General features: G+C 38.5%; 1 protein-coding gene across 1 annotated transcript in view; it reads left to right on the top strand.

Annotated features, from left to right (window-relative positions):
• Pi3K59F (phosphatidylinositol 3-kinase 59F) overlaps positions 1–13,944 on the top strand; it is a 36,856-nt gene extending 22,912 nt beyond the window's left edge. Inside the window, exon 6 of the mRNA XM_053770897.2 lies at positions 12,870–13,944. Coding sequence (XP_053626872.2) covers positions 12,870–13,457 — 588 coding nt within the window. The 3' untranslated portion in view covers positions 13,458–13,944. The remainder of the gene's footprint in view (positions 1–12,869) is intronic.
• Positions 13,945–14,797: the final 853 nt, after the last annotated feature.

Raw genomic sequence — 14,797 nt, 5'->3', positions numbered from 1 at the left:
AGAATCTAGTAATTGACGAGTCTTTGATTTTGTTCAAAGGTAGACTGTCATTCAAGCAGTATATACTGAGCAAGAGGAAACGCTTTGGTATAAAACTGTTTGTACTCTGTGACTGTGACAGTGGCCTGGTGTTGGATATTGTTATATACACGGGAAGTAAAACATTGAAAGATACCAAGATGTTATTGGGTATCTCAGGTGACGTAGTGAGAAACATGATGGCACCTTATCTTGGTAAGGGGCATACATTATATACCGATAACTGGTACACAAGCCCATTACTCAGTGATTTCATGCGAGTGAACAAGACAGATGTGTGTGGCACAGTAAATCGTAAACATATGCCATGCCCAGGCTGAACGCAGGTGCTCGTGGTGATGACATGCAGGTGTTTACTGCCAATGACATCATGGCATTACGGTGGCATGACAAATGAGATGTCACATTGTTGACAACCATTCACCGTAATGAAATGCAAGACAGTGGCAAAGTTGATCGAGTGACTAATGAACGTATTCGAAAACCAGTGACAGTGATTGATTATACACAAAACATGCGCTTGGTTGACAAATGTGACATGCAGATTGGTTTTGTTGACTGTGTTCGTAAGAGGTACAAGTGGTACATGAAACTTTTCTTCCATCTCGTGGATATTTCAATGCTCAATGCATATAATATGTACCAAATAAAGACTGGCAACAGACCACCGTATGGTGAATTTTGTTTGTCTGTTGTCAGACAACTCGTAATGAAGTATACCAGGTAAGAACACCTGCTATACAACAAGGTCCTCGAATTACTCAGGATATACCCAAGCGTTTGAGGAGGGAAGGTGATCATTTCATAATACAGCTTCCTTCAACTCAGAAGAGATGCATCGTCTGTGCACAAACAAAACGACGGCAACAAAGACATTCGGTTTATGTGTGAGGAATGTAAGGTGCCTCTGTGCATGGTGCCTTGTTTCAAGGAGTTCCACAAGCTCCAGCAGTTCTAAAACCATGTCCAGTGATTGTAAATATGTAAATATATGATAGAACATTAGTATTATACAAGATTTGTGCATGTTTATTGTAATAAACAACAGTGGTAAACTATAATATGATAATAACTTTAGTGTGGTTATTGTGTTCAATACAGTGAGTTTATATATATATATTATATACAGTATTGGTCTCTCAGGCCCCAAATGTTAGTAGGCATAGAAAAAAATTGGAAAAGAAAAGAAAAAACTATAAAAACCGCTAAATAATGTAATGCGCGTATGTGGAATTCGTCGATGTTGCCGCCGCCACATCATTTTTGACAAACTTCTTGGCACTGTATCTCGGTAAGTACTGATCAGAAGTTTTTTTTTTTTTTTTTTTTGTGTTATTAACTTCACAAAAATATGCTCTTTAATTATGTAAGAATTTTTTTTTTTTTTTTTTTTTTTTTTTTTTTTTTTTTTTTTTTTTTTTTTCAAAATTTTTGGACACTGGAGCACTACTTCAGATTTTGGCCTTGGACCCTGAAGGGGTTAAACAAAAAGTATCAACCACTCCAACACTATATCCCCCCCTGCTTGTAACATTTCTGTCATGATCCCATCAGTTCCAGCTGCTTTATCCCCTTTCATTCTACGTAATGCCTCACGTACCTCCCCCACATTTACATTCTGCTCTTCTTCACTCCTAAAAGATGGTATACCTCCCTGGCCAGTGCATGAAATTACCGCCTCCCTTTCTTCCTCAACATTTAAAAGTTCCTCAAAATACTCTCGCCATCTACCTAATACCTCCCTCTCCCCATCTACTAACTCCCCTACTCTGTTTTTAACTGACAAATCCATACTTTCCCTAGGCTTTCTTAACTTGTTTAACTCACCCCAAAATTTTTTTCTTATTTTCATTAAAATTTCTTGACAGTGCCTCTCCCACTCTATCATCTGCTTTCCTTTTGCACTCTCTCACCACTCTCTTCACCTTTCTTTTACTCACCATATACTCTGCTCTTCTTATAACACTTCTGCTTTGTAAAAACCTCTCATAAGCTACCTTTTTCTCTTTTATCACACCCTTTACTTCATCATTCCACCAATCACTCCTCTTTCCTCCTGCCCCACCCTCCTATAACCACAAACTTCTGCCCCACATTCTAATATTGCATTTTTAAAACTATTCCAACCCTCTTCAACCCCCCCCCCCCCCCCCATTACTCATCTTTGCACTATCCCACCTTTCTGCCAATAGTCGCTTATATCTCACCCGAACTTCCTCCTCCCTTAGTTTATACACTTTCACCTCCCTCTTACTTGTTGTTGCCACCTTCCTCTTTTTCCATCTACCTCTTACTCTAACTGTAGCTACAACTAAATAATGATCCGATATATCAGTTGCCCCTCTATAAACATGTACATCCTGGAGCCTACCCATCAACCTTTTATCCACCAATACATAATCTAACAAACTACATGTACTTTCATTACGTGCTACATCATACCTTGTGTATTTATTTATCCTCTTTTTCATAAAATATGTATTACTTATTACCAAATCTCTTTCTACACATAGCTCAATTAAAGGCTCCCCATTTACATTTACCCCTGGCACCCAAAATTTACCTACTACTCCCTCCATAACATTTTTACCCACTTTAGCATTGAAATCCCCAACCACCATTACTCTCACACTTGATTCAAAACTCCCCATGCATTCACTCAACATTTCCCAAAATCTCTCTCCTCTACACTTCTCTCTTCTCCAGGTGCATACACACTTACTATAACCCACTTTTCACATCCAATCTTTATTTTACTCCACATAATCCTTGAATTAATACATTTATAGTCCCTCTTTTCCTGCCATAGCTTATCCTTCAACATTATTGCTACTCCTTCTTTAGCTCTAACTCTATTTGAAACCCCTGACCTAATCCCATTTATTCCTCTCCATTGAAACTCTCCCACCCCCTTCAGCTTTGTTTCACTTGAAGCCAGGACATCCAGCTTCTTCTCATTCATAACATCCACAATCATCTCTTTCTTATCATTTGCACAACATCCACGCACATTCAGACTTTCCACTTTGACAATTTTCTTCTTCTTATTCTTTTTAGTAATCTTTACAGGAAAAGGGGTTACTAGCCCATTGTTCCCGGCATTTTAGTTGACTTTTACAACACGCATGGCTTACGGAGGGAAGATTCTTATTCCACTTCCCCCATGGATATAAAAGGAAAAGTAATAAGACCAAGAACTATTAAGATAAAATCAAAGAAAACTCAGATGAGTGTGTATAAGTAAACGTGTACATGTATGTGTAGTGTGACCTAAGTGTAAGTAGAAGTAGCAAGACATACCTGTAATCTTGCATATTTATGAGACTGACAAAAGACACCAGCAATCCTACCATCATGTAAAACAATTACAGGCTTTCGTTTTACACTCACTTGGCAGGACGGTAGTACCTCCCTGGGTGGTTGCTGTCTACCAACCTACTACCTACTTTAATGCTTTATAATAAAGGAAATATTAAACCAGAGGCAAGATAATCACTGTGGGTAAATATGGCAATCATTTTTTTATTTTTTAATGTGAAGTGATGAGAGAAAAAATATTATTATGGGCAAAATAGTGACCAGCGACCAACTTGGGGCCACAGAAATTGATGTTTGCTTCAGTGATGCTTTTAATTTACATGAATGACTTCCCAGAGACAGTGCAATAATATGTGAACATTTCTGCTAAAGATGCAAAGATCCTATTCAAAATAAGAAATAAAAATTACTAAACTCATACACAGTGTTCTAGAAGAGAATGGGCACCATGCACGATTCTCAGGCCTGCCTTGGCTTTGAAAATAAAAAGGGCTCACAACTTGTGCCTTGCCCCCAAAAGAAAGGAATGATTACTGGCTTCCTATGCCTAGAGATTGATAAGAGTAATATGTTGAAAGCTACAAAGTGGATCATTGTAAAGTACAGTGGACCCCCGGTTTACGATATTTTTTCATTCCAGAAGTATGTTCAGGTGCCAGTACTGACCGAATTTGTTCCCATAAGGAATATTGTGAAGTAGATTAGTCCATTTCAGACCCCCAAACATACACATACAAACGCACCTACATACATACACTTACATAATTGGTCGCATTGGGAGGTGATCGTTAAGCGGGGGTCCACTGTATATAGGAAACTGTATTTTTAAATTCCTTTCAAAATTATTTATTGATGCCTAGAATTTTGTTTGCTTTTGATCTGTTTACTAGTTTATTGACTGATCCTGCATAATTTATTTTCCTCAGATTCTGGGGATTAATGTATATTGTTTGTGAAAACAGACTGGAAATAATTGTTCAGAATGGAACACATTACTTAATCATTATCAATCACTTGTCCCAAATTAAACATAAGTGGACCCGTCTGCCTGAAACTTAGTCTTATTCTACCTGGAAGGTATCATACTCGTCTTAGATTCCCTTTTACTTTATTTTCTTATTCTTGTTTAGTTTTTTTTAATACATATATCACTCATCTCTTAATGTTCCTGTAATTAGTTTTCATGTCACTTAAGGTAGGTTTTAGTTATGTTTATCTGTTTAGGGTCATTTTTTGTTTGCCTTGATTGGAGTGTGAGGAATATATGCTTTTTGGCAGCTTATACAATGCTGGAATATTTCATGTTGCCAATAATTGCTTTACTGTTTGTTATCCATTGCAAGTTACCCTAGTAATTCCAACCAACACTAGCAAGGTTATTCCTTTATCTAGTGTACAGGGTGACCCAGAAGCCTGGATGCATAGGCAAAATTGCATTTTTGTAATAATTATATAGCAATTTTAATGAATAATATCTTAAGCATGTTGTCCACCATTAGCTATGCAAAGTTCATTGCACTATCAAGATTCACATGAACACAATGCAGTAACTGAGGGAAAAAAAAAGAATATAAGTAATATTTCCTGTGTCTAGACTTTTGGGCCACTTTGTAGTTTGCCTAACAAAAGTCAGTACTACCCACATTTCCACCATTAAAAATATTAAATACGAAAATATAGGAATAGATTTGGGATTGCTTTTCCAGGTTTCCCCTGCCTTAATAACTATTGATAAATAAGATGCATGCAGCACTAGGGTATCTTTGTTGATGAGACATTCCACCTGTGCAGTAAGCTTTTTTTTTTTTTTATCTAATTCAAAAGTGACTATTTCACTGGATGTGAGACCTGTACCCACCCTGCCTGTGGTATCCCAGCAAGTGAGAATGTGTCCTGTATTATCCCAGTGCTTAACAAAATAGGGAATAGCATAAGAGGGTGCTTTTTTTTTTTTTTCAACAAACCGGCCGTATCCCACCAAGGCTGCAGGGTGGCCCAAAAGGAAAAACGAAAGTTTCTCTTTTTAAATTTAGTAATTTATATGGAAGAAGGGGTTACTAGTCCCTTGCTCCCGGCATTTTAGTTGCCTCTTACAACACGCATGGCTTACGGAGGAAGAATTCTGTTCCACTTCCCCATGGAGATAAGAGGAAATAAACAAGAACAAGAACTAGAAAGAAAAGAGAAGAAAACCCAGAGGGGTGTGTATATATATGCTTGTACATGTATGTGTAGTGTGACCTAAGTGTAAGTAGAAGTAGCAAGACGTACCTGAAATCTTGCATGTTTATGAGACAGACAAAAGACACCAGCAATCCTACCATCATGTAAAACAATTACAGGCTTTCGTTTTACACTCACTTGGCAGGACGGTAGTACCTCCCTGGGCGGTTGCTGTCTACCAACCTACTACCTATAATAAGAGGGTGCATTATTATTATTATAATCAAAAAGAAATGCTAAACCACAAGGGCTATACAGCGCTGCAGGGCAGGAAGGAAGCGAGGATATCAGGTGGCAAAAGGGAGATGGATGAGTAATAGGTTACGGAGAACAACGGGGCAGTGGATGGTGAAAGGGTAGAGGTTAGCAAGAGATTGAGGTATAAGAGGGTGCAAATAAAAATGGGAACAATGCCTATAGTTTACTTAATAAAATAGTGAAAATACAACACATTCTTACGGAGAATTACATAGGATAGTAGTAGGTTGGTAGACAGCAGCCGCCCAGGGAGGTACTACCGTCCTGCCAAGTGAGTGTATAACGGAAACCTGTAATTGTTTTACATGAGGGTTGGATTGCTGGTGTCTTTTTTCTGTCTCATAAACATGCAAGATTTCAGGTATGTCTTGCTACTTCTACTTACACTTAGGTCACACTACACATACATGTACAAGCATATATATACATACATACATACCACTCTGGGTTTTCTTCTATTTTCTTTCTAGTTCTTGTTCTTGTTTATTTCCTCTTATCTCCATGGGGAAGTGGAACAGAATTCTTCCTCCGTAAGCCATGCGTGTCGTAAGAGGCGACTAAAATGCTGGGAGCAAGGGGCTAGTAACCCTTTCTCCTGTATATATTACTAAATGTAAAAGGAGAAGCTTTCGTTTTTCCTTTTGGGCCACCCCGCCTCGGTGGGATACAGCCGGTGTTGAAAGAAAGAAAGAAGTTCTTGGTCTTATTACTTTTCCTTTTATATCCATGGGAAAGTGGAATAAGAATCTTTCCTCCGTAAGCCATGCGTGTTGTAAAAGTCAACTAAAATGCTGGGAACAATGGGTTGTAACCCCTTTTCCTGTAATAATTACTAAAAAGAATAAGAAGAAAATTGTCAAAATGGAAAGTCTGAATGTGCGTGAATGTTGTGCAAATGATAAGATAGAGATGATTGTGGATGTTATGAATGAGAAGAAGCTGGATGTCCTGGCTTTAAGTGAAACAAAGATGAAGGGTGTAGGAGAGTTTCAGTGGAGAGGAATAAATGGGATTAGGTCAGGGGTTTCAAATAAAGTTAGAGCTAAAGAAGGAGTAGCAATAATGTTGAAGGATAAGTTATGGAAGGAAAAGAGGGACTATAAATGTATTAATTCAACGATTATGTGGAGTAAAATAAAGGTTGGATGTGAAAAGTGGGTTATAGTAAGCGTATATGCACCTGGAGAAAAGAGAAGTGTAGAGGAGAGAGAGAGATTTTGGGAAATGTTGAGTGAATGCATGGGGAGTTTTGAACCAAGTGTGAGAGTAATGGTGGTTGGGGATTTCAATGCTAAAGTGGGCAAAAATGTTGTGGAGGGAGAAGTAGGTAAATTTTGGGTGCCAGGGGTAAATGAAAATGGGGAGCCTTTAATTGAGCTATGTGTAGAAAGAGGTTTAGTAATAATACATATTTTATGAAGAAGAGGATAAATAAATATACAAGGTATGATATAGAACGTAATGAAAGTAGTTTGTTAGATTATGTATTGGTGGATAAAAGGTTGATGGGTAGGCTTCAGGATGTACATGTTTATTGAGGGGCAACTGATATATCGGATCATTATTTAGTTGTAGCTACAGTTAGAGTAAGAGGTAGATTGGAAAAGAGGAAAATGGCAACAAGTAAGAGGGAGGTGAGAGTGTATAAACTAAGGGAGGAGGAAGTTCAGGTGAGATATAAGCAACTATTGGCAGAAAGGTGGACTGGTGCAAGTATGAGCAGTGGAGGGGTTGAAGAGGGTTGGAATAGTTTTAAAAATGCAGTATTAGAATGTGGGGCAGAAGTTTGTGGTTATAGGAGGGTGGGGCAGGAGGAAAGAGGAGTGATTGGTGGAATGATGAAGTAAAGGGTGTGATAAAAGAGAAAAAGTTAGCTTATGAGAGGTTTTTACAAAGCAGAAGTGTTATAAGAAGAGTAGAGTATATAGAGAGTAAAAGAAAGGTGAAGAGAGTGGTGAGAGAGTGCAAAAGGAGAGCAGATGATAGAGTGGGAGAGGCACTGTCAATAAATTTTAATGATAGTAAGAAAAAAATTTGGAGTGAGTTAAACAAGTTAAGAAAGCCTAGGGAACAAATGGATTTGCCAGGTAAAAACAGAGTAGGGGAGTTAGTAGATGGGGAGATGGAGGTTTTGGGTAGATAGCGAGAATATTTTGAGGAATATTTAAATGTCGACGAAGAAAGGGAGGCGGTAATTTCATGCACTTTAGGAGTGAAGAAGAAGAGGATGTGAGTGTGGGGGAGGTGCGTGAGGCATTACGTAGAATGAAAGGGGGTAAAGCAGCTGGAACTGGCAGGATCATGACAGAAATGTTAAAAGCAGGGGGGGATATAGTGTTGGAGTGGTTGGTATTTTTGTTTAACCCTTTGAGGGTCGACAGGCCCTCTCCGAAACTCGTTCTCAGGGTCGGCCAAATTTAAAAAAAAAAAAATTATTTTCTCTTATGAAAAGATAGAGAATCTTTTCCTGATCATAAAGACACCAAAAGTTTGAAATTTGATAGAAAACTTACGGAATTATGCTCTCGCAAAGTTAGCGGTCTCGGCGATGTTTACGCATCGGCGATTTTGCCCACTTTGAGCCCCATTTTCGGCCAATTTCACTGTACTAGTCGACAAAAAACATGAATATTTCGCTAGAACTCCATTTTTTCTATCGAATGGGTGCAAGAAACCACCCATTTATAAATTCAACTATCCAGTACAGTGGTCAGAATTTAGCAATTTTGCCAATTTCACACAAATTTCAAAAGATGCCAATTTCCGAATAGGGTCCAGAATAAACAAGAAAGACATTCCTGGCACTAAAATGACATTTCCTCTAGTCATTAGTCACGTCTCAAGGCCCCTCTTATATTCTTTTGCTTTCCACTTTGAATTTTTATTCTCACAAAAAATATAAGATTTACTGTTATGCAGACTACTGCATTAGTGTAAAAAATGGTATAAATATTATTGGTGCACGTGTGAAAGAATATTAGACTCACCAGTTGACGTGTATTGCACGCTTGGCACGATTTGTTTACTTTTGAAGTTTGGTAAAAATCGAACATTTCTGCTACTTTGAGCTCAATTTCAAGGCACCTTTCATTGTAAAACCAGTCAAAATCATCTCAATTTCTGTAATATGTCTTCCATTCTATAAAATGAGACCAAGAAAACTAGAATACAACAATAAATACCATACGAAAATACACTGCAAAGTCGCTGATTTATTAAAAAAAAATGGTCAAAGTTTTTTTTTTCTCATTATGCACTGTGTGCTGCAGGATTTTTTTTAGACTGTGCACACTGACCACATAGACCCATTCTTTCATATGAAGGCCTACCAGCTTTCTCCCACTAGATTTGAGGCCGCTAGAATTTATGAGTACTAGTACGTCAAAAACCCCTACGCGTAAGACGTACTAGTACGACCAAAACCCTCAAAGGGTTAATAAATGTATGAAAGAGGGGAAGGTACCCAGAGATTGGCAGAGAGTATGTATAGTCCCTTTATATAAAGGGAAAGGGGACAAAAGAGACTGTAAAAATTATAGAGGAATAAGTTTACTGAGTATACCAGGAAAAGTGTACGGTAGGGTTATAATTGAAAGAATTAGAGGTAAGACAGAATGTAGGATTGCATATGAGCAAGGAGGTTTTAGAGTGGGTAGGGGATGTGTAGATCAAGTGTTTACAATGAAGCATATATGTGAATAGTATTTAGATAAAGGTAGGGAAGTTTTTATTGCATTTATGGATTTAGAAAAGGCATATGATAGAGTGGATATAGGAGCAATGTGGCAGATGTTGCAAGTATGTGGAATAGGTGGTAAGTTACTAAATGCTGTAAAGAGTTTTTATTAGGATAGTGAGGCTTAGGTTAGGGTGTGTAGAAGAGAGGGAGACTACTTCCCAGTAAAAGTAGGTCTTAGACAGTGATGTGTAATGTCACCATGGTTGTTTAATATATTTATAGATGGGGTTGTAAAAGAAGTAAATGCTAGGGTGTTCGGGAGTGGGGTGGGATTAAATTATGGGGAATCAAATACAAAATGGGAATTGACACAGTTGCATTTTGCTGATGATACTGTGCTTATGGGACATTCTAAAGAAAAATTGCAAAGGTTAGTGGACAAGTTTGGGAGTGTGTGTAAAGGTAGAAAGTTGAAAGTGAGCATAGAAAAGAGTAAGGTGATGAGGGTATCAAATGATTTAGATAAAGAAAAATTGGATATCAAATTGGGGAGGAGGAGTATGGAAGAAGTGAATGTTATCAGATACTTGGGAGTTGACGTGTCGGTGGATGGATTTATGAAGGATGAGGTTAATCATAGAATTGATGAGGGAAAAAAGTTGAGTGGTGCATTGAGGTATATGTGGAGACAAAACATTATCTATGGAGGCAAAGAAGGGAATGTATGAAAGTATAGTAGTACCAACACTTATATGGGTGTGAAGCTTGGGTTGTGAATGCAGCAGCGAGGAGGTGGTTGGAGGCAGTGGAGATGTCCTGTCTTAGGGCAATGTGTGGTGTAAATATTATGCAGAAAATTCGGAGTGTGGAAATTAGGAGAAGGTGTGGAGTTAATAAAAGTATTAGAGGGCTGAAGAGGGGTTGAGGTGGTTTGGTCATTTAGAGAGAATGGATCAAAGTAGAATGACATGGAGAGCATTTAAATCTGTAGGGGAAGGAAGGCGGGGTAGGGGTCGTCCTCGAAAAGGTTGGAAGGTAGGGGTAAGGGAGGTTTTGTGGGCGAGGGGCTTGGACTTCCAGCAGGTGTGCGTGAGTGTGTTCGATAGGAGTGAATGGAGATGAATGGCATTTGGGACCTGACGATCTGTTGGAGTGTGAGCAGGGTAATATTTAGTGAAGGGATTCAGGGAAACTGGTTATTTTTATATAGCCAGACTTGAGCCCTGGAAATGGGAAGTACAATGCCTGCACTCTAAAGGAGGGGTTCAGGATATTGACAGTTCGGAGGGGTATGTTGTGTATCTTTATACGTATATACTTCTAAGCTGTTGTGTTCTCAGCACCTCTTCAAAAACAGTGATTATGTGTGAGTGAGGTGAAAGAGTTGAATGATGATGAAAGCATTTTCTTTTTGGGGATTTTCTTTCTTTTTGGGTCACCCTGCCTCGGTGGGAGACGGCCGACTTTTAAAAAAAAAAAATAATAATCGACCTATGAGACTTATTACCAGTGGGAGGTGGAGATGTTATCAGTAACACAGACTTGTACTCGCTCTTAATTCACCAACCAGCTGACCCAGGATTCGCCCTGCATGGCCCTCGACCTACTCGGCTGTCCAGGGCTCCTGCTCACCAGCCCAACACAGCCACCAACTCTGCCCCAATCTCTCTTCCCTCTCTGTTTCCTTGAGCTTATGTGGTCCTTAAAGCACCCATGCCTCCATGAGGCATACACCACATGTGTTAAGACCTGACGCCATTAAGAACAAAAGACCTGAGACTTACGGCACCAGGCGTATCTGACACCTATCTGCCAAGGCAAGGGGTGTGACAGTTTACTGGTTAGTTAGGTCTCTTAGGCTTGATCTACCTAAAGTAGAGGCATAAGGTTAGAGACCTATACTGGAGACAGAGAAGTGCCTCGGTTGAAGAGTGTCTCACTGGTAGACAGGACTCACTAGCGGAAGTGTATCACAGCCATGAGTTGGACCAGTGGCAGTAAAGTTGTAGAATTAGTCCTCTGTTTTAAGATTTCATAGTGTTACTGTGCCATGTAAGTATCATTATGTTAATAGTATAATAGTGACTTTTATATTAGATTGAAAAAATGCTCAGGAGGTGGAAGGTCTCATCAGTAAAGATACCCAGGTGTAGCACATGTATCTTATTCATCATGTATCATATCTATTAACTTGTTGGTGCTGTATATCAGTAATATACTGTAATGATACATGTCTAACACAGCATTGCCATGGCATCTTGGTACAGGGGACTTCTTCCACAACTCTGTGGCTAACCACTGGCCCAATTACACATTTCCATTAGTAGGTCCCACCCACCAGTAATGGTGTCTTCAGTTGTTGCACTTTTGCTGTGTTTTTCCTACATAGCCACTTTGCTGTCTCCACTACATACTGTAAATCTGTATAATCGTGTGTCTGCTTTCGATACATCAAGGGGAAGTGACTGAACACCTTAAATCATGGCTAAGGGACTAAACACTTACTGTATCATGGCTAAGGGACTAAACACCTACTGTATCATGGCTAAGAAACTAAACATCTACCGTATCATGACTGAGGAAAAAAACCTATCTTGTTTAGGGACCAAACACCTGTCAAGGCTAAGGGATTTAACATCTTAGAATTACCTTTCCACTTCGACTGTCTCCAGTATAATAGTTGCCTCCACATTAGATTGAAAAAAACAAATGTGCTGTGCAAACAAAATGTCTTCTCAATAGATACCCGGGTGTTGCATGTGTCTTAGTCATCAGCTTGTTGGTTTTATATAACATTAATGTAATTAATAATTATCTTTGGGTATTAGTTATACTGTGATTTTTATTAATAATATTGTTATCTAAACTGTCGTATCTGGGCGCCTGTGCAAAGACAGTGATTATGTATGAAAGATTGTGAAAGTGTTGAATGATGATGAAAGTTTTTTCTTTATGGGTTTTTGTTTTTGAGTCACCATGCTTCGGTGGGAAATGGCCGATGTGTTACAAAAAATTATTATTATTCTTTCACAATATAGTACTGTATTAATATTAAATGCTTATTAGGGTCATTTGGTGGCCCACCCTTAAACTTATCAGAATTTCCTTGTTTGCCAGAACCTTCTAGTTGGTTCATTCATAAATTGTTTTAAGAGAAAAAATTTGTATCTAGAAACCTCTACAGGCACATCCCAGAGAAATTCACAATTTGGAAAGGATATGTTAAATATTTCATTCTGTAACACTGAAAAGCTCTTAGAAGTTTCCTCTCCTGATTGTGGGATAGTGTGAAATGTAACTCTTTATTCTCCTGTATTATGAGAATTCTTTAAATAACGTCTTTTTCTTTAAGGTATTACGCACCGAAGGAGGAATCCAGAGCTTCTTTCGAAAACATGCTCCCTCAGAAACGGGTCCCTATGGTATTGCTGCAGAAGTAATGGACACTTACATAAAGTCTTGTGCTGGCTATTGTGTTATCACATATTTACTTGGAATCGGTGATCGACACTTGGATAATTTACTTTTAACAAGAAATGGTAACCTCTTTCATATTGATTTTGGATACATTCTTGGAAGGGACCCTAAGCCACTCCCACCCCCTATGAAACTAAGCAAAGAGATGGTTGAAGGTATGGGAGGAGCACAGTCAGAACATTATCATGAATTTCGTAAGCTTTGTTATACTGCTTTTCATCAACTCCGTCGTCATGCAAACTTAATACTCAATCTGTTCTCTCTTATGGTGGATGCAAATGTGCCAGACATTGCACTAGAGCCTGATAAAACTGTGAAAAAAGTAGAGGACAAGTTTCGACTAGACTTGAGTGATGAAGAGGCAGTCAGCTACATGCAAGGCCTTATTGATGATTCAGTTAATGCTGTGGTAGCTGTAGTAGTGGAACAGCTGCATAAGTTTGCTCAGTATATTCGAAAATAGTCTCTTGATGAGAAAATGTGATGTATTGATTATATAATCTAATTTGGATTATCCTTCCATCAGTACTGTTGTATAGTGTGACCCCTTTTTTTAATAATATCACTATGATGGTATATTGCTATGTTAACCCTTTCAGGGTCGACTGGCCCTCTCCCAGACTTGTTCTCAGGGTCGAAAAATATTTGAAAAAAAAAAAAAGTTTTTTTTTTTTCTAAACATTTTAGGCTAAAAAAATTTTTTTTTTTTGCCCTCACTACTTGCCGAGATATGGGGGCGTGAGTTGGCAGAAATTGAACTGCATATGGCAACATCACTGACTGCCGGTCACCCGGTAATCATTTATTTAGTTTTTTCTACTTTTTTCTATTATTTTTAATATTTTTTTCTTTTCAAGTAAATTTTATGGTCCGTGAGACCAATATGAGCACTATTTTGTATATACGTATTTACTTTTTCTATACTACACAATAAATGGACAAACCACTGTTGTCATTATATTGTTTACAAAACATGTTTACACAAACGAACAATGTAAAATGTTGTTTATTACTATTTTTTAAATTTTATATACACATATAAGAGTCACTAGACATATTTCTAGAAGTTCTGCAGCCTGTGGAACCCTTTGAAACACGGTGTCATGCACAGTGGTGTTTCACACTCCTCACACATAAAACGAGTGCCTCTGCATTTTTGTGGGAGTTTTTTTTTTGTATGTGCACAGACAAAACACCTCTTCTGAGCCTTTTTCTTCAAAGCAGTAGCAGGCAGTTGTATTAGGAAGTTATCACCATGCCTCAGACGAGAGGGTAGTTGATGATCAGTTCGCAGGTGTTGTTATTTGGTACTTGAATAATATTTGTCTGATGACAGACAAACAAAATTGACCATGTGGTTGTTTATTTCTGGTCTTCAACTTGTACACATTATAAGCATTCAGCATGGAAATGTCCACAAGATGAAAAAAGTTTTATGTACCACTTATAACTCTTGGGAACACAATCAACACACCCAATTTGCATATCACATTTGTCCACTGAGCGCATATTGAGAGTGTAGTCCATCACAGCTGCAGGTTTTAGAATGGGTTCATTGGTCTCTCTGCTGCCTGCCAGTGTCCGTCATTTCGTTTCGGTGAACTGATGACAACAGTGTGACATCTAGTTTGCCATGCCACCGAAATGCCATGATGTCATTGGCAGCAAACGCCTGCACCTCGTCTCTACGAGTGCCAGCATCGAACCTGGGCATATGTTTACAATTTCTACTCACTGTGCCACACACATCTATCATATTCACTCGCAAAAAATCACCGAGTGAGGGGCTTGTGTACCAGTTAT

This window comes from Cherax quadricarinatus, chromosome 4, assembly GCF_038502225.1.
Source record: "Cherax quadricarinatus isolate ZL_2023a chromosome 4, ASM3850222v1, whole genome shotgun sequence".
Taxonomy (NCBI): Eukaryota; Metazoa; Arthropoda; class Malacostraca; order Decapoda; family Parastacidae; genus Cherax; species Cherax quadricarinatus.
The sequence above is the reverse complement of the archived record's forward strand: the minus strand, read 5'-3'. Positions and strand labels throughout refer to the sequence as shown.